Source organism: Canis lupus, chromosome 17 (genome assembly GCF_003254725.2).
Source record: "Canis lupus dingo isolate Sandy chromosome 17, ASM325472v2, whole genome shotgun sequence".
NCBI classification, from domain to species: Eukaryota; Metazoa; Chordata; class Mammalia; order Carnivora; family Canidae; genus Canis; species Canis lupus.
Window position 1 is genome coordinate 48702220 of NC_064259.1, and position 18165 is coordinate 48720384.

General features: G+C 54.5%; 5 protein-coding genes across 17 annotated transcripts in view; 3 read left to right on the top strand and 2 right to left on the bottom strand.

The window, feature by feature from the left end:
- Nucleotides 1-1317, top strand: part of LOXL3 (lysyl oxidase like 3) — a 20024-nt gene extending 18707 nt beyond the window's left edge. For 7 of the 10 annotated variants that reach the window (XM_035701077.2, XM_049095386.1, XM_049095385.1 and 4 more), the window contains one exon: nt 33-575. In XM_035701077.2, the coding sequence (XP_035556970.1) occupies nt 33-106 (74 nt within the window). In that variant the 3' untranslated portion in view covers nt 107-575. Of the gene's footprint in view, nt 1-32 lie in introns of all 10 variants that reach the window. The other 3 variants (XM_025453685.3, XM_035701082.2, XM_049095388.1) reach the window with 1 other exon arrangement.
- Nucleotides 525-3860, bottom strand: HTRA2 (HtrA serine peptidase 2). Its single transcript, XM_025453702.3, has 8 exons — nt 3195-3860; nt 2887-3091; nt 2604-2798; nt 2330-2362; nt 1986-2091; nt 1769-1838; nt 988-1083; nt 525-880 (listed from the first exon to the last, which is right to left on the bottom strand). Exons 1-8 carry the CDS (start codon nt 3698-3700, stop codon nt 715-717), a joined length of 1377 nt encoding a protein of 458 aa, XP_025309487.1. The 5' UTR covers nt 3701-3860; the 3' UTR covers nt 525-714.
- On the top strand, nt 3849-7398 carry AUP1 (AUP1 lipid droplet regulating VLDL assembly factor). Its single transcript, XM_025453703.3, is given in 13 exon segments — nt 3849-4025; nt 4028-4122; nt 4203-4340; nt 4420-4570; nt 4772-4956; nt 5204-5276; nt 5372-5445; nt 5691-5757; nt 5858-5960; nt 6093-6212; nt 6328-6443; nt 6629-6747; nt 6857-7398. Coding segments are annotated over 13 exon segments (1440 nt in total). The 5' UTR covers nt 3849-3863; the 3' UTR covers nt 6894-7398.
- Nucleotides 7399-7444: 46 nt separating this feature from the next.
- Nucleotides 7445-13895, top strand: DQX1 (DEAQ-box RNA dependent ATPase 1). 4 transcript variants are annotated; one of them, XM_025453688.3, is made up of 12 exons: nt 7445-7559; nt 7917-8172; nt 8415-8608; nt 8994-9378; nt 9710-9943; nt 10034-10133; nt 10232-10390; nt 10476-10667; nt 12218-12337; nt 12506-12696; nt 13003-13193; nt 13418-13895. In XM_025453688.3, the coding sequence occupies exons 2-12, from the start codon at nt 7936-7938 to the stop codon at nt 13572-13574; spliced, it is 2160 nt and encodes a 719-aa protein (XP_025309473.1). In that variant the 5' UTR covers nt 7445-7559; nt 7917-7935; the 3' UTR covers nt 13575-13895. The 4 variants fall into 4 exon arrangements, with proteins under 4 accessions (XP_025309473.1, XP_035556976.1, XP_025309474.1 ...); XM_035701083.1 differs by having other exon boundaries at nt 7495-7594; XM_025453689.3 differs by having other exon boundaries at nt 7540-7836.
- A 1428-nt stretch (nt 13896-15323) lies between these two features.
- TLX2 (T cell leukemia homeobox 2) lies at nt 15324-17380 on the bottom strand. Its single transcript, XM_025453672.3, has 3 exons — nt 16967-17380; nt 16329-16566; nt 15324-16166 (listed from the first exon to the last, which is right to left on the bottom strand). Exons 1-3 carry the CDS (start codon nt 17364-17366, stop codon nt 15950-15952), a joined length of 855 nt encoding a protein of 284 aa, XP_025309457.1. The 5' UTR covers nt 17367-17380; the 3' UTR covers nt 15324-15949.
- Between the last annotated feature and the right edge of the window lie 785 nt (nt 17381-18165).

Below are 18165 nucleotides of genomic sequence, written 5' to 3' on the forward strand. Positions count from 1 at the left end.
TCCCCCACCTAACCCGCCTATTCACCTCGCAGGTGACGCCTTCAGTGAAGAGGCCAACAGGAAGTTTGAGCGCTACCCTGGCCAGACCAGCAACCAGATCATCTGAGGCACTGCCACCCTCTTCTGCAAACCACCACTGGCCCCTGAGGGCAGGGGTCTGAGGCTGCCATTACCTCAGGAGCTTACCAAGGGACCCCTGACATCGGTGGGCTGGCTACTCATCCAGTGCACACTATGGATGTGGAACTGTCAGGCCGAGGTTATCGCCCTCCTTCTCAGGCCAGCTGCCAAGCATGGGGAATTTTTGCTCCCGGGCCCAGCACCGAGCCAAGCACACTGCAAAGAGCAGCACCCAATGAACTGCCAAGGACAGACAGCAGCAGCTGGTTTTCTTGAATAGGGAGGTCAGAATGGTCAGCTCCAGTATCTCCCCTCAGTTCAGGGGGGATACAGCTTTACCTCTAGCCTTTTTGTGGGGGAAAAGATTGGTACCCCCTCCCCCCTTATTTTTGATTATAACATGATGCTAGGTATAATTTTATTTTATATAAAAAGCATTTTTATGATTCCTCAGAGCCCAGGGATTGGTGCTGGTGGTTGGAGGGACCTGCCCCCCACTGGTTCATTTAATCCTCTGTCCAGGTACCCTCAGAGCCTAGGCCAGGAAAGCAAGGTGGAAATCAGAGCAAGAGCCTCATACTCCTGCTGACCCACTCATTCTGTGACTTCAGGGGTCACATATAAGGTCAATGTTTCTGGTCCTCGCCGGATGCGCACTGCCAGCTGCGATTGGGTCCGAACAGCTTCGTAAATATCTTCAGCGTTTTGTACCAGCTGCTCCCCAATAGCCAAGATCACATCACCTGGCCGTAGACCAGCCCTATGGTGAAAGACAGACAGAAAGAGAAAGGAGGGGATAGACAGCCCGGTTCAAGGGCACATGCATACGTCACCCATCCCCACCTCACAATGCAGTCTCTTCCTCACCGATGTGCAGGGGAGTCCAGGATGACCTTATGGATGAGTACACCATGCTGAACATCAGGAAAGCTTGGTTCTCGAAGCTGTAGTTCAGCAAGGATGCTAAAAGGACACAGATCACTCTGTTAACAGCACCAAGGCACTCTCCCCATCTTGGGTTCACCTCAAATCTCTCATCAACACACCGACAACTGCATGGACAAGGGCATGCACTAGATACTCCGGATACAAAGGCAATTCACTTTCTGCCTTTTCAAAGTTAGGAAGTGGGACATGTGTATAAAAGGTAACTCATTCCAAGTGATACATCATATTAAATCAATAGCACTAATGTCATTCTAGAATTCTAAGAGAAACTTTGAGAGAGTAGAACATAAGCTGAGCATAAAATGGTTCTGGTATTTAACTATATAAAAGAAGAGCAATATAAATAAAACCATAGGAGTAGGAAATCCAGGTCAGCTGGAACAGAATATATTCTTGTAAGAAGCCAGATCTAAAAGGTTAAATTGGAGACAAATGGAAAATGGCCTCTAAGCACCGGGCTAATGGATTGAAGTTTTTAAACCAAAGCAGTAACAGGATGAAATCAATCTGGTAGCAGGTGTACAAGAGGGATTGGAGTGAGAAAGTCAAGATCATGAGAATAGCTCTTCTGATAGCTCCTAGTGTGGGGCAACTTATCTTAGATAAAGATAAAACTGAGAACAAAGCCCAACAGAAGTGCCACTTGCCCACCACTGAATATACTGGTGGTCCTACAGGTCACTACCCCCAAAGCTCGTACCTGGGAGTCAGGGTCAGCATCATCACTCCAATGTAGCGGCGCTGGGACCCACTGATTCCAAACCAGGAATCTGTGATAGAGGGACAAATGAGCCCCACCCAGTTACATCCTTCCTTCCCCTCCCTTTCCTCCCAGTAGACAACCCCTCTCCAGTAAAGCACAATGAATGCCCTTCCCACCACTCAAAGTAATTTCTTCCCCCCTAAGCCAGGCTCACTCTTCTTTTCCCCACGATGCAGAAACTCTCGAAGGCGATCAGAAGGGATGGCAAAGGAGATTCCAGCTGTGACCTTCATGGTATTCACTCCAATCACCTCCCCATCCTGCAGGAACAGAGCCCACTAATCCCTAGCCCAGAAACATAGTAGGAGGAGGGGATACCTGAACAAGAGTAGCAGGGAGAATGAGGGAGCAGGCTGGGGAGACCTGGTTGGATTTTGGGAGATAGCCAACAGGAGGCTGCTTAGAAACTTGACCAAACATCGTTGAATTAGAGGAAGCACACCCATTCTCACACTGACCTGGGGCAGGGATTCTTGGAAAGAAGGATGTCCCACTCACCAGGTTAACCAGAGGACCTCCAGAGTTTCCAAACTGCAGGACAAGGAGAAAATATGGAAGAGATCCAGGAACTCTATGCCTGGAGGCATGACCAGGATGTAGGCACTTTTTCCAAATTCTCTCCTTTCCCAGCCCAACCTAAGTGGCCACATATTTGCAGCCCAACCTCTGTATACAGGCTCATCCGCCATCTATCAACAGTTGGTGCCTGTACCACACAGCCTTTCCCCCAACCCCCAACCTAGTTTGTCATTTCTCTTATATCAGAACGCACATCAATAGCTGCATCAGTCTGGATGTATTCCACATTGGTTTGGGGGAGGCCCAGGTCTCTGGCTGGACGCTGAGCAGAGCTGACAATGCCAGAAGTGATCGTGTTCTGCAGTGCAAAGGGACTTCCCATGGCAACAACAAACTCCCCTTGCCGGACATCAGCTGAGCGTCCCAGGGGTAGTGTGGGGAGAGGCTCCTGAGAGAGAATGGGTATAAGAGACCTGTCATCTGAAGATGTGAGCAAATTCACAGCCCCAACCAGACCCAGCCTGCTCAGCCCCCACCTTAGTCTGAATCCTTAGCGTCGCAATGTCTGCCACAGGATCCACAGCTGTGACCACGGCCTCATATGTGTCGCCGCTGAGCAGCCTCACACGGACCCGGCGCCGATCTGCCACCACATGAGCGTTGGTTACGATGAGCCCGTCGGCAGCCACCACGAATCCTGAGCCATTCGAGATAGGGACTTCGCGGCCGGAGAAAGGGTGCCTGGAGGGGTGGGGGTGAGAAGCAAGGATGCAGGGAGGCTCACACCCCGGCTCCTCCGCCCTCTAGCCCGCGGCTTGGTGCCTCCTGCCTTCCCCACCGTTACCGGCCCAAGATCTCGATATAAACCACGGCAGGTGCTGTCTTCTCCACCACGTCTGCGATGAAGTTGTACTGGCTCCGGGGAGAGCTGGGCGGCGAGCCAAGGACCGAGGCGAGGACCGCTGGGGGACCCCGACCCCCGCCCCACAGTAACAACAGCACTGCCCCCCCAGCGCCCAGCGCCACCGCCAGCCATATACGCGGACGGGTTCCAGGGGTCCCTGAGCCCTCCTGGGTCCTGGGATCTGGGGTCCCTACAGCCAGCCATGCTCGGGAATCCGAAGTCCTCGACGTCAGACACGTCCGTGGTTCAGGGACCCCCACAGACCACCGGGCCCGGAGGCTGGGGGTCCCATAAGTCACTCGGGCCCGGGGGTCAGGAATTCCTGACGTCAGCAAGGCCCGGAGGTCAGGGGTCAGCAGGGGTCCCTTCCCCGAGTGAACCCCCCCCAAAGCCCGCCATCCCCGGAGGTTCCAGGCTGCACCCCGCCCCGCCCTCAGTGCAGCCATCAGCTCCGCCTCGACTGCCTCCTCGCCCGCCCTACACAGAGGCGGCGCCCTGGACGCGAGGTGGCGGACGGAGGGACGCGGGGCACGCCGGGACCTGAAGTCCTCCAGAAGTGCACGCCGGGACCCAGGATTCCGGGAGGCCGACTCCGCCCCCGCCCCAGGAATGCCGGGAATTGTGGTCCCCGCGGGACGCGAGTTCCTAGGTGGCCCAAGGGCCGCGAGGCATGCTGGGACCGCTAGCCCTTCCGGGGCGCCTCAAGATTTCGGGTGCCCGCACCCTGGGCGGATGCCCGAAGACTCCGCCTTCCCAGGAGCCCCTGCGGCCGGGCGCGAAGATGGCGGCGGCGGCCGGAGAGCTCTAAAGCCCCCGCGATGGATCCTTCCCCGGCGCTGGGGCCGGAGCGGCTCTTCGACTCTCACCGGTAAGAGCCCTGGCGGGAAGAGGCCGGCTCCCGCGTGCACTCGGCCTCCGGCGCCCGATCACCCCGCCTTTCGCCCCCAGGCTCCCGGGTGACGGCTTCCTGCTCCTCGCGCTGCTGCTCTATGCTCCCGTCGGGTTCTGCCTCCTTGTCCTGCGCCTCTTTCTTGGGATCCACGTCTTCCTGGTCAGCTGCGCTCTACCGGACAGTGTCCTTCGCAGGTAACGGCCTGGGGGTCCCGGGGAGGGCTGGGCTGGGCCCGGCCGGAGGCCGTGGAGTCACCACTGCCCGCGTCCCCAGGTTCGTGGTGCGGACCATGTGTGCGGTGCTGGGGCTCGTGGCCCGGCAGGAGAACTCCGGACTCCGGGATCACCGCGTCAGGGTCCTCATTTCCAACCACGTGACACCTTTCGACCATAACATAGTCAACTTGCTCACCAGCTGTAGCACCGTGAGTGGGGGGCAAAGCCGAGAGCTCTACGGGGCGGTTCCCTGGGGCCCAGCTGGAGGCTCGCCTTAGCCCGCCCGGGTTTCCCTTGGGGACCACTGGGAAATACTGAGGCTTACCCCCAATCCCGCTTCTGTACCCTAGATGTCAGTTTTTCTCACTTCCCAATATTCTTTTCTTGCTTTCTCTCTTCTCTATTCCCAGCCTCTACTCAATAGTCCCCCAAGTTTTGTGTGCTGGTCTCGGGGCTTCATGGAGATGGATGGGCGGGGGGAGTTGGTGGAGTCACTCAAGAGATTCTGTGCTTCCACGAGGCTTCCCCCCACCCCTCTGCTGCTATTCCCTGAGGAAGAGGCCACCAATGGCCGGGAGGGGCTCCTGCGCTTCAGGTGGGTGAGCACAGGTATCGGTCTCCAGCTGGGTAGGTGGTCAGGCTTGGGGGCCCTTGATTTTTCACAATTTTCAGCCCTACCTTCTCCGTCCTAGTTGATATCTTTTCTGTTTGCTCTTAGTTCTTTCCCCTTATATCTCTTTATTCTTTATTTACCTACTCGTGCAGTTTAACAGTTTTCTGTTCTGAGTCAGGTGCTGACAGGCTGGCTAGAATCCCATCCTACTGTCTCTTCCGTCTTCCAGTTCCTGGCCATTTTCTATTCAGGATGTGGTACAACCTCTTACCCTGCGAGTCCAGAGACCCCTAGTCTCTGTGGTGAGTGTGTGTTGAACAGGGAATCTCTGGGGCTTGGAGGGTAAGTTTCTCACTGCTGGCCTAGGCTTAGACCTCACTTCATGCCCTCCCTCTAGACGGTGTCTGATGCCTCCTGGGTCTCAGAACTGCTGTGGTCACTCTTCGTCCCTTTCACGGTGTATCAAGTAAGGTATTAACTGCCTTTACTTTTTGGTGCCTGGGAGGAACTCACCTCAGGGTCAGGGAAGTTGCCTCTTCCCTGTTCATTTGTAGATCTTTTAGTATCACGGTTCTATCACAGAAGCAATACAAAGTGTTTACTATCTCTCCACTGTGATCACAACTGTTCCATGAATAAGTATCAAAGTGGGGGAGAGGGTGAAAGCCTCTAACCCAGGCACACTCAACATGGTCCTGGAATTTCTTTTTTTTCAGGTGGCTCCCGCCTGTTCATCGCCAGCTTGGAGAGGGGAATGAGGAGTTTGCTCTCCGTGTACAACAGGTGGTAGGGTACACAGGCAGGGTGAGGTGGGTTTTTTCCTTAAGGGTAGGAGGAGGAAGTCTTGAGACCTTGACAGTTCCAACCTTCTAATTCTCCCTAGCTGGTGGCCAAAGAATTAGGCCAGACAGGGACACGACTCACTCCAGCAGACAAAGCAGAGCACATGAAACGACAAAGACACCCCAGATTGCGCCCTCAGTCAGGTATGTGGTCTCTGTACACAAAGTTGTTTGGGTTTTCTCAGCCTGTTGTGATTCCCTTCCTATTCCTGTGCTAGTCAGCTTCTCCTTCCTCCCAGTTCTCCACTCACCATGTTTCGGATTTCTTTTTTGCAGCCCAGTCTTCTTTCCCTCCCTCCCCTGGCCCTTCTCCTGATGTGCAGCTGGCAGCTCTGGCTCAGAGAGTCAAGGAGGTTTTACCCCATGTGCCACTGGGCGTCATCCAGAGAGACCTGGGTATGGGAAAGGGTAGCCTCACACAGGAGACAGGCACAGAGAGGAAAAGTGGGTGGTGAGGGGAGAAGGTGAGCAGGGAAACAGACTCCGTTCTTCTCTCTTCCCTTTTCCCCAGCCAGAACTGGCTGTGTAGACTTGACCATCACTAATCTGCTTGAGGGAGCTGTAGCCTTCATGCCTGAAGATATCACTGAAGGGACCCAGTCCCTTCCCACAGCCTCCGCCCCCAAGGTGAGACAGAGGAAATGGTTAGGTCTAGGACTAGTGCTGGGATGGGCAGTCTGCATACTCCCTATTCTTGATGTCTCTTTTTTGATCCTGAGACCCTAGCACAGTGCCTCTCTTGCAAAGTAGGCATTCGATGCGTGTTTAATGATGATGACTTCGCAAGCCCTCTGACATTGTGATCACCTCAGTTCCCCAGCTCTGGCCCGGTGACCCCTCAGCCCACAGCCCTCACATTTGCCAAGTCCTCTTGGGCCCGGCAGGAGAGCCTACAGGAGCGAAAGCAGGCACTCTATGAATATGCAAGAAGGTGAGGGGCTTAGAGGACAGTGGGTAGGAAGGGGCAGGTTGGAGAAGAGAGCTAATTAAAGGGCTAATAGGGCAAAGCCCATACACTGTCTTCTTCCTATGTCTCGCAGGAGATTCAGAGAGAGACAGGCCCAGGAGGCTGACTGAGCACAGGATGGCACCCAGAGCCGCAGGACGGAGGCTGGGGGCAGCCCTCACCCCACTTACAACTGGCTGGAAGGGTGGGTGGTAAAAAGGGAGGGATGGGGCTCCCCCCAAAATCACATTAAATTCAGGGTTTTCACTCAAGGTCTCTGTTGCCTCTCTGGGTCTCAAAAACCCACTGAGCAGGTTCCTTTTCCCTTGGATGGGGGGAACAGGGTTGGGAGTCTCCTTGTGGGTTTGTGAGAAGTGGTTGAAATCATGCCTTCGTGTCAAGAGATAAGTGATATCATGGAAGTGTAACTGAACCGAAGACCAGCGGCACCAGTGTTCAGCCCAGCTTTGTTGAAGAAACAGCTGCAAAACTACAAGTCCCAAAATGCCTTTCACTAACAAGCGCTATGTACATTGTGTATAGAGTACACATGCTCCTTGGAATGTCTGGAACCTGTTTTCCATAGGCTTCTGGCCGATTAAATAAGGTGGAGCAAATGGCCCCACCCCCAAACCAGTCTTGAGAATTCCTGTTTCAGCCAAGGCCTGTGGTGGAGGGGTGGAGCCGGAATTTACCTTTGTACTTTTCTTGGGTCTGGGTGTGTCTGGGTCCGTGGTGACTGGCTGGATAGGTCTGGACCTGGCTGCCATCCTGACACGTCTCAGAGCTGCAAGCAGGTTTGACTCCAGAATCCTTGTGGCCCTGCTTTCAGGTTCCTCCTCCTTTCCTCTTAGTCTTTATCTCTTTATCAATTTCCCCTCGGGACCTTTCCATGGGTTACCGTAATTCCTGCTGCCCTAGACGCCCCCTGTGTTAGCCATAGGATTTTTACTACCTGACTACAGGTTAATAGTCCACTTTTGATAGTCCCTTACCTTCAGACTCATGTCTCCACTGTTTCCTGCAGCCAAGAAATGCTGGGAAGGATGGACCCCAGCGCATTACCACCTGAGGGTACAAGTTAGGGATTGAGGGTGGGAAGTTGGTGTCAGTCATTTAATACGAGGCCTTAATCACTGCCCTGCCTTCTGTAGGTACTGCCAGTCAGCTACCATGGCCTCTCAGCTTCTTGGGCTGGCAGAGGAGTCTGGCCCAAGCCCCGGGGAGTCTGAATTGGCTGTGAACCCCTTTGATGGGCTCCCCTTCTCTTCCCGCTACTACGAGCTGCTTGAACAGCGCCGAGCCTTACCCATCTGGGCTACTCGCTTTATCTTCTTGGAGCAATTGGAGAGTAGCCCCAGTGGAGTGGTGCTGGTGTCTGGAGAGCCTGGCTCTGGCAAGAGCACCCAGGTGGGGGAGATTCTGGGAGTAGACAAAGGGAGGGACCAGAGAACTGGTCCTTCCAAGGGCAAGGTGGGGATTGGGCTGCATGGGGTTATAGGGGAGTGGTCAAAGGGTGACCGGTTAGACTGATCCCAGGGTGGCTGGTGAAGGACCAGGGGACTCCCCACATGAGAATGGCCACAGCTCCCCCTGCCCTTCTGACTGAAGTCCTGCATCTCGCTGACTGTCCTTTCCTATTCCTATCCCAGATTCCTCAGTGGTGTGCAGAGTTTGCACTGGCCAGGGGGTTCAAGGAAGGCCGAGTAACTGTCACTCAGCCCTACCCTCTGGCAGCCCTGAGCCTGGCCGTGCGGGTTGCTGATGAGATGGACCTAACCCTGGGTCAAGAGGTTGGATATAGCATTCCCCAGGAGGACTGCACTGGGCCAGACACCCTGCTCAGGTGAGGCCTCTTGCAGGCCTGACCCAAGTCTAATTTCCCTTACCCAATAGAAAACAAGCCCAGTCCTCTGACATCTCACCAAACCCTCCCTCAGCCCAGCTTTAGATCACACATGACACAGGCTGAATTAAGCCCTTAAACCCAGCCAGGGACCTTAGATAGTCCACCTCACCCTCATCATGAGTCTCACTTTCCCAGCTGGAGTATAGCTTGTGAAAAAAAGTGTCATCATTAAGGTCGTGGGTCTCAATACGGGTTCACAGTCTTTTTCTGACCTGAAATCAGAAAAATCTAAAACCTAGGCCCTATGAGAAGATGTTCCCCTGGACTTCTAGAGATGTTCAGTGTCCACACTGACTCCTCTACCCACTGCCAATGTCAACAGGTTTTGCTGGGACAGGCTGCTTCTACAGGAGGTGGCCTCAACCCGGGGCACTGGAGCCTGGGGCGTGCTGGTGCTGGATGAGGCTCAAGAGCGGTCAGTGGCCTCAGATTTGCTCCAGGGGCTACTGCGAAATGCCAAGCTGGGAAATCTTCCAGGAGACTCCAGAGTGGTTGTGGTTACTGACCCTGCCCTTGAACCTAAGCTCCAAGCCTTCTGGGGCAATCCAACTATCGTGCATGTACCCAGAGGGCCTGGCGCATGTCCCACTCCTGTATACAGGGACATTGTCCCTACTGATCGAGTGGAAGCTGCCTGCCAAGCTGTGCTTGAATTGTGTGCGAAGGAGGCTCCAGGAGATGTGCTAGTATACCTGCCCAGTGAGGAGGTAAAAATGGGCTGCAGAAGGAGGTTCCCATGTATGCCACCTTCCTTTCCTGGGGGAGTTGGAGCAATGCTTGTTCGGAACATTGGAGTTGTAGTATTTACTATGCTGGAATCCTTAGGAAAAACTCAAAGATTTCAGGGTAAAGAGGTCTACCCTTTTTTGAATCCATCTAATGCAGAGACTGTGGCTCAGTCAATTCCTGAAATTATAATAACTTCATGGGAGTATGCATTTTTTCAGAGTGAAAAGCCCTAGCTCTCATCAGTTTTTCAAAGGGGTTTGTCACCAAAAAAAGGTGAGAATTGCCATAATGCCCCACCCCTCCCTTCAGGAAATTTTGCAGTGCTGTGAATCCTTGTCCAGAGAGGTGGAGCCCTTGGCTCTCAGAGGGCCTCCACCACGAGTGCTGCCCCTTCACCCAGGACATGGTCCAGCTGTTCAGGCTGCATACGAGGACATAGACTTGGGTGCCCGAAAGGTCGTGGTCACTCACTGGCTGGCTGACTTCTCCTTCTCCCTCCCTTCTATCCGACATGTCATTGACTCAGGACTGGAGCTTCGAAGTGTGAGTGAGAGAGATGGGGGGGATAAGTGGGCTAAAGATAGAAGTGGCCCACTCTGATCTGTCTTGGCCTTGGTTGGGGGGCGGTGACAGGTGTACAATCCTCAGATCCGAGCAGAATCCCAAGTGTTGAGACCAATCAGCAGGTGTCAGGCAGAGGCAAGAAGACTACGGGCAAGAGGAATCCCACCAGGTAAGAGCATTTGGCCTTACTGAGATCAAACAGGAAGAGTCACCACACGCAAACCCCAAGAAATCTACAGGATCTTTCCCAGCTCTTTCTCCCCTCAGGGTCCTGCATCTGCCTATATCCTGAGTCCTTCCTAGAACTAGAGGCGCCCCCACTGCCCCCACCCAGGGTATGTGAAGAGAATCTGAGCCCCATGGTGTTACTTTTAAAGAGGAGACAGATTGCAGAGCCAGGGGAGTGTCACTTCTTGGACCGGCCTGGTGAGCCCCTGTCCTGCCCAAGTCCTGCCTCCTGACGACCTCCAGGCTCTGAGACTTCCTGTCCTAGCAGCTATTTCCTCACCAGCTCCAGAAGCACTGATGCAGGCCCTGGAAGACTTAGACTATCTGGCAGCTCTGGATGATGATGGGAACCTGTCAGACCTGGGAGTCATCCTATCAGAGTTCCCCCTGCCCCCTGAGTTGGCCAAAGCCCTGCTGGCCTCCTGCGAATTTGACTGTGTGGATGAGATGCTCACCCTTGCCGCCATGCTCACTGGTATTAATCACTCCTCTCTCTGTATCTACATGTGGCTACTTCAGTCCTTCCCAGCCCTTTCAGGTGTTCTGGCGCTCCAAAGGCTAGCTCTTTCCCTAAAGAGACCTTACAGTTCCCCAAAAAACAGCTTTACACACTTACCCCTCTCCTGTCCTGATAGCCTTTTCCCAACGCCGGTTCTTGCCTCCAACATTCTCAAATCTGTCCTGTTATTACTAAAGCTCTACAGCCCTCTCCCTCCACCCCTCTACTCCCCTACAGCTCGACAGAATCACCTCTATCCCAGTCTGTCCAGTGTGTTCCCACCCACTCCTTACCAGCCTCGGGCCCGCAACAACACTGACAAATCTCCCAGCTCCGTAGTGACCTCCCCCCCACCATTATGCCCACCCTGACCGACTGACCTACCGGACCAACAGACCCAAGGCTGAACCTGCTGAACACTTCTGAGTCCTTATTCTTTATGACCTTCTGACACTTGAAAATGCCAACCACTCCCACCTTGAAACCATCCCCTCCCTAAACCTCTCTGACTCCCTCCTCCAGGTTTTCATTCCACTTCCCTGGCTGTTCTTCTGTTCTCTTCATCTCTCGCCTGGCACTGTGTCCTCCACTCATCCACTGTAAATCAGACCTCTGAGTTCCATCCTTGCCCCTTTTGTCTTCTCATTCCTTGAACTTTCTGAGCAAATTCATGCACACCCACCCATAGCCTCAAGTACCATCTTTACACTTAAAATTTCCAAGCCTTGTATCCCTTGCCAATATCATTCTTCTGAATCTTAGATTTATATATCTGATTCCTGATGGACATTATCAGAATTGTCTTCAGGACCCCAGTCCAGAACAGAACTCAACCACTTGCTTAAACTATTTCCTTACCACCATCACAAAATCATACAATCGTCTCTGCAGCTCCACTACCATCATTCTAGACTGATCTTTCTCCAGGTTCTTTCTTTAATCTCCTAAATGTTTTTTTAATTCATCTGTTTGTTCCATACTTGCTCTCCATGCCAACGTTAGACCCTCACCACCACTCAGCCTGGATTCCTTTAGCCTCCTAACTTGTCAAGTAAGCTTCTTTAAACATTTGGACTCTCTTCCTTCAAAACTCTCCTTCAACAGCTATCCTTTATCTTCTAGACAGAATGTGAACTCATTGGCACAACACATCCAGCCTTACTACATGCTTGCAGTTCTCCAAACAGGCCATGCTACTAATTTTTGTTCCTTGCCATGTCCACAGTTCAGATTCTCTCTGCCCCTTCTCTACTGAGAAGTAATTCCTAATCAAACTTCAAATATTGGCCCACACACCTGTTGTGCTGATCAAGTTTGCTTATGTCTCCCACCAGACTCTAAGCTACTTGAGGGCAGAGACTTTCATTTATTTATCTTCAAAGTCTAATAAAGTGCAAAGCACCTAGAAGTTATCCATGGCTTTTGAATAAATTTCCCAGAGTGACACTTCCTGCCTTTTCACCCTCTCTTCTGTACTGCTATCATTTCTCATTCCCCAAAATGACCTTCCTCTCTTCTGCTTCCAGCTGCTCCTGGATTTACCCATCCTCCACTCTCTGCAGAAGAAGCTGCCTTGCGTCGGGCCCTGGAACACGCGGATGGCGACCACAGTTCTCTGATCCAGGTGTATGAAGCCTTTATACAGAGTGAGTAGCCCACTCTGCATCTTCTTATAAAATCCCAGATTTTCAAAGAGGGGAAGTAGTGTGCAACCAGCTGGCAGATCTCTATGCCCAGGAGGAGTCCCTTTGGCTAAGGACTGAGTTCTCTTGGGGGTCTCTCTGTAGCTGCAGCTGTTCCCTTTCCTCTTTTAGGTGGAGCAGACGAGGCTTGGTGCCAGGCTCGGGGGTTAAACTGGGCAGCACTGTGCCAAGCCCAGAAACTTCGAGGCGAACTCCTAGAACTCATGCAACAAATTGAGCTTCCCTTGTCCCAGCCAGCCTTTGGCTCTGAGCAGAATCGCAGAGACCTTCAGAAAGCACTGGTGTCAGGATACTTCCTTAAGGTTAGGGGAAAGAGTTGGGGTGAAGGTCATAAAAGGAGCAGAAAGCAGAAGGATCAAAAATTGATATGCCACCTCTGAAATTATGGTCCAGGTGATCCTTCAAAGGATTTTTTTAGAACCAGAAGAAACTTTTCCTTTGAGGTGGTGTTGGGGTGCAGGCCAAATGATAGGGGTTCTAACCTAGAGATGATTCTTTACTTTTAATACTCACACCACCCTTCCTAATTCTTTCTCAGATCCCTTTTTCTCTTTTCTACTATCTTTCTCTTGTCCTTTACTTACTCTTTCACTATATTTTTCAATGAGGTGGCCCGAGACACAGATGGAACTGGAAATTACCTGCTCCTGACACATAAGCATGTAGCCCAGCTCTCCCCGTACTGCTGCTACCGAAGCCGCAGGTCTCCGGCCAGATCTCCGCCCTGGGTGCTTTACCACAGTTTCTCCATTTCCAAAGACAACTGCCTTTCCATTGTTTCTGAGATTCAACCACAGATGTGAGTTCCCTGACACCCCCTCTTAGACTGCCCATTCCTCCTCTTGGGGCTATAATTATAGATGGGGAGTTAGAGAGCCTTGAGGAGAAGAGGATTATCTTAGTGCTTTGTAGTGACAAGTGATTTGAGGGGACAGGTTTTGTGGAAGGGATGGGAAGAAGTTTAAAAATCTGCATTATAAGAGAGGATTCCAGAAATCATCTAACTGTGACTCTTTCTGTCAGGCTGGTAGAGTTGGCCCCTCCCTACTTCCTGAGTAACTTGCCTCCCAGTGAGAGCAGAGACCTCTTGAATGAGCTGAGAGAAGAAACGACAGATTCTTCAATAGAGAGTGAATCACCCTCCACCCAAGAGTTTGGAGATGCCTGTGTCCTGCAGTGACCTGCCTAAGGAATGGAACTGAGCTCATCTCAAAGCATTAGATCCTCCCTCAGGCTAGCACCAAGGCAGCCAGCCAGATTTAGAAGGCCAAAGGTTAGGATCCAATGTAAATCCTGGAACCTGACTGAGTCTCAAGAAATGGTGGACTGAAAATAGAGGAAATTGGATAAGCCACAGGATACATAAGGTTGAACCCTTTCCTTAGCCTTGTTCTATTTATTAGAGAATGACTGATATGCCCCCTAAACCCCCAGCTCATACCAAACCCGACTCTGTGTGCTTCGTTTTGATTTATAAAAGGTCTTTCCCTATGGTGCCAAATTTGAGTTTGGTTCTGCAGCAGCATATACAACATCCAGGAATTAGATATGACACAGTATCTACCAGCTCCTCCAGCAAAATGCTCTTGCCTGGTTCCCATCTGTGGTCGAGCCTTTGCGGTATGACTAACCTAGGTGACACTAACCCAGAAAAATGTGTAGTTTGACTATAGTTGGTCTCTGACCTTGCCCAAAGATCACTTCCCTCTATCTTACTCCCGCCAACGGAGGAGGAAGAATGAGAATGCTATAAGAAATCAGACAAAATCTTCCCTTTTTTCCCCCACATACAACTTAGATCCACTCCTGCAATACCTCAAGGCTATTGCAGCCATCCCCAAACTCTCAACTTTCCACCAACAAGCTTCCCAGCAGCCCCTGGCCCACCAGCATGCTGAAGCTTTTCTAATAACCTTGGGGACATCATGCTTTCCTTTCTTTCCAGCTGGGTACTCCTTTCCCTTTTCTTCATTTAAAATACTAATTTTGGGGGCACCTGGGTGGCTCAGCAGCTGAATGTCTGCCTTCAGGTCCTGTGGTGGAGTCCCACATCAGGCTGATCCTGAAGACCCAGGATCCAGTCCCCTACATGGAGCCTGCTTCTTCCTCTGCCTGTGTCTCTGCCCGTGTGTGTGTGTGTGTGTGTGTGTGTGTGTGTGTGTGTGTGTCTCATGAGTAAATAAATAAAATCTTAAAAGAAAAAAAAAAGAAATTGGTGAAAAGAAAGATTTAATCCTTAGAATGCTGCTTTCCTTCTCAGAGTTTCTTTCCTTGGAGAGTCTATCTGTTCTCATCATTCCATCTATCTCCACTTTTTTTTTTTTTTAAGATTTTATCTATTTATTCATAGAGACACAGAGAGAAAGAAAGGCAGAGACACAGGCAGAGGGAAAAGCAGGCTCCACGCCAGGAGCCCCATACGGGACCTGATACGGGACTCCAGGATCACACCCTGGACCAAAGGCAGGCACCAAACCGCTGAGCCACCCAGGGATGCCCTCTATCTCCACTTCTATGCAGATGTCAACCAACCTCCCCCGAAAGCACTTTTCCAGAATGTATTCCCTTTAGATCTAGCATTCAGTTTTGCCTGTAGTGATCTTGCCCCGATCTTTCAATTTTTCCTTCATTATCCACAACACCATTGATCTCCTGATCCTCTACATTTCCAACCTTGGAATTATCGTTGATTCTTCTTAAATATTCCCAGTTATTTGCCATATTCTGCTAGCCCTAACTCCGTTGGGCCCATTAATTTTATCCACTGTTTCCCCCTTTCCCCTCTCTGTCCCCAGGGGAGACCAGAGCCAGATTAGTGTTCCTAGATTTTCTCTTTCATCAGGCGTATAAATACCCGTCTTGCCTGCCGCCCAAGTGCGTTGTGCGGCTCAAGGAGTTAGCAGGTTGAACACACACTGACAACATGAGGTTGAAAGTCAGAAAGGTATCCTTAGCGATTATTTTACAATTGAAGAAAGAGATGCCCAGTGTGGATAACTCTCTGGTTCCTGTCACAGTCAGACTCTTGCCCTCCAGCACCTCTTCCATTATTCCGCCCTCACTGGTGTCTTCCTTCCGTCCCACGTTTGGTACAGACCCCGGCAGTGGGAGCTGCCGCCATCCCATCCCAGCACCACCTTTAGCCGGCTCTGTGGGTCCAGAACCCCGGCTCCAACCCACCCCCGAAGAATCCAGAGTCCTCAGGAGCGCAGCTCCCATTGGCCAGTGCGCCCCCTCCCCTCACCTCATTGGCTACCATACTGCTAGTCCCGCCTCCTCGACTCCGCAGGTTCCAGCCGCCGTGCGACCGCAGTTTAGTGGGAAATGGCGGGAAAGGCCACGTCTAAAGGCGCGGCGCAACCTCGCAACGCCAGCCCAGGGGCCCGCGGTGGCCGAGAAACCCTCGACGACAGCCTCAAAGCCAGCTCCTCCTCACAAGCTGCGCTACCACGGGACCGCGGCGTGGTCGGCCGCGCGCTCCGTGGTCCCGGGCCCGGCGCTCCGCGCGGCGCCTCGGTCCGTTAGAGAGCTCTCGGCCGGTCGGGCAGCAGTCGCTCACACCACCGAGGCGAGCCCGGACACGGAAGCCACCTTGTTGTCCTCGGCCCAGGGCTGCAGGTTCTGCAGCGCGAAGAGCGACGAGTTGTGCAGGCAGAGCGGGTCTGGGGGCAGCGGCGGCCGCAGAGGCCGCGGCAGGGCATCCTGCTGCAGGTGCAGGAGCAGCCGGCCCGCGCGGTGCCGCTCCGCCTCGCGCTCCTCTGCCGTCTGGCGCCTGGGCGAGCGGAGACTCGGGGTCAGCGAGGCCGGCCCTCGCCCGCCCCGCGCCTCGTCGTCCCCCCGCCCCCCCCCCCGCCCGCCGTTCCTCACCCGCCCCGCGCTGGGCCGCGCCGCCACTCGACGCCATCCGCGAACCCTCGCGCGCCCCGAGCCTCACCGCCACTTGGTGCGCCGGTTCTGGAACCAAGTCTTGACTTGAGCGTCGGTCATGCGCAGGGCCTTGGCCAGCGCTGCCCTCTCGGCGGAGGCCAAGTACTTCTGGCGCAGGAAGCGCCGCTCCAGCTCCAGCACCTGCGAGCGGGAGAAGGACGTGCGCGGCTTCTTCCGCTTCGGGGGGGTCCGGTTTTGGTAGGGGTGGCCGATGCGGCGTGTCCCGGAGAAGGGCGAGAGTGCGGCTAAAGGAAGAAAGAACAGGGCAGGGCTTTCAGGGCGGCGCTTTTAGGTGCCCCAAGCTCGGGCCCGGCCCCGGCCCCGCATCAGCAAAGGCCTCCAGACAAGAAAGGGCCTCGGAAGATATGGCCCTCCCCCTTGGGTGAGGAAGAGACGGCCCCCGGAACTTCACCCTGCCCTACCCGCAATGTGGACAGTAGACTGCAAAGGAGGGCGCGGACCTCGACGGCAGCTCTCTCCCCATTGCCTCTCTCAGCATCAGGACCAAGAGATACATGTTGGGGGAGCATCCCCTGGGATGATCCCGGCGGGGAGCGTACGGGGAACTTGAGTTGGAGCAGAAGGATCAAGATGAGGAAAAGGGGTCAATGTGGGGCAGGACGCTGGAGGGTCGGGCAACCTCACCCGTGAGTCGGTCCTTGGCAAAGCGGCGGCCGCTGTCCATCCAAGGGAAGGTGAGTCCCGCTAGGCCCCCGGCTCCGCCCAAGCCCGAGGGTCCAGGCACCGCAGGCGCGCCTCCCGCGGGCGGCGGCACCGGCATCGGGCGATGCGCCGGGACGCGGATCACGCCGCCGGGGCCCATGCCGGAGCTGCCAGGTAGCGGGGCCAGCGAACCCGCGGGACCGTAGCTTGAGGTTCCGTGAAATCCACCCGAGAACGCCGCACTCTCCCCATGGCCCTGGCCTGCGCGACCCGGGCCTAGGCCGCTCCCGGGGGGTTCCGGGCAGCTCAGGATCTGATCGATGCCAAAGCTGATTGGCTCGTGGTGCGGGAGGTTGTGCGAGGCCAGGACCGCCGGCTCCATGGGTCCGGGTCTAAGGAGGACCACTGGAGGTTTGGCGGTTGGGAAGGGCGCCCCAGGCAACTCTGGGAGCCCAGGAGCGGAGCGCTCGGGGCGGCGGCCTCAGGGGCCCGCGGGGCTGGGCGCTGCGGGTCGCCGGGGCCCCCGGGACAGCTTCATCCCTGTGCACGGGGAGTAGCCGCGCCCGTGCCGGCCTCTGCCGGGCGTCGGCGCAGGGACTCGCATCCCGGGGGAGCGCGACCGGCGGGGACCCCAGGAGCGCCCTTGCTGTCGCTGAGGCGCGGATGGACGCTGGGCTGCCGGGGCCTCTGCCCGAGTCCGAGGTGGAGAGGGTTGGCCGGCTGGGGATGGGGCAGTGACTGACAGATCAGCGCTGGGTGGGCAGTGGGGGTTGGGGGTAGGGCAGGGGCGGGGCCGGGCCCGTTAAAGGGAAAGAGACGCCTGTTTGCGCCAAACGCGGGGACGACTGGCGGGCGGGGACGGTGGGGGTAAGGGGGGAGGTGGCAAGGGTGTTGGAAACCGGGCTCCGCACGGGAGGGGCCAGAGCCTGGGCCGCGGCGCGCTGAGTCAGGCGAGATGCGCACAGCAACTCCATCCTCGCCGGCCTCCGCCTTTGGGCTTCCTCGGCCTCGCCGGCTTCCTCACAGGTGCCTCCTCCCAGAGCCCCCACTTTTCGCCTCGCGATGGGTCCTGCCTGCCGACTCCCAGATTCGTTGTGGCCCCTGCCTAAGTGTCCTCGAAGACCAAATCTCGTTGTGGCTTCCTGGCTGCGATGGGAAGCGGTTGGGAGCGGCGCCGGCGA

Excerpts from the sequence above, each read along its gene's own strand:
- DQX1 (XM_025453688.3), top strand. The coding sequence starts at position 7,936 with ATGGCCTCTCAGCTTCTTGGGCTGGCAGAGGAGTCTGGCCCAAGCCCC. Across the intron at positions 9,944-10,033 it reads CAGGACTGGAGCTTCGAAGT|GTGTACAATCCTCAGATCCG; the intron begins GTGAGTGAGAGA and ends GGGCGGTGACAG. Across the intron at positions 12,697-13,002 it reads TGTCAGGATACTTCCTTAAG|GTGGCCCGAGACACAGATGG; the intron begins GTTAGGGGAAAG and ends TTTTTCAATGAG.
- TLX2 (XM_025453672.3), bottom strand. The coding sequence starts at position 17,366 with ATGGAGCCGGCGGTCCTGGCCTCGCACAACCTCCCGCACCACGAGCCA. Across the intron at positions 16,567-16,966 it reads TGCCAAGGACCGACTCACGG|CCGCACTCTCGCCCTTCTCC; the intron begins GTGAGGTTGCCC and ends TTCTTCCTTTAG. Across the intron at positions 16,167-16,328 it reads AACCGGCGCACCAAGTGGCG|GCGCCAGACGGCAGAGGAGC; the intron begins GTGAGGCTCGGG and ends CCGCTCGCCCAG.
- HTRA2 (XM_025453702.3), bottom strand. The coding sequence starts at position 3,700 with ATGGCTGCACTGAGGGCGGGGCGGGGTGCAGCCTGGAACCTCCGGGGA. Across the intron at positions 3,092-3,194 it reads TATATCGAGATCTTGGGCCG|GCACCCTTTCTCCGGCCGCG; the intron begins GTAACGGTGGGG and ends CCACCCCTCCAG. Across the intron at positions 1,084-1,768 it reads ATGCTGACCCTGACTCCCAG|CATCCTTGCTGAACTACAGC; the intron begins GTACGAGCTTTG and ends GTGTCCTTTTAG.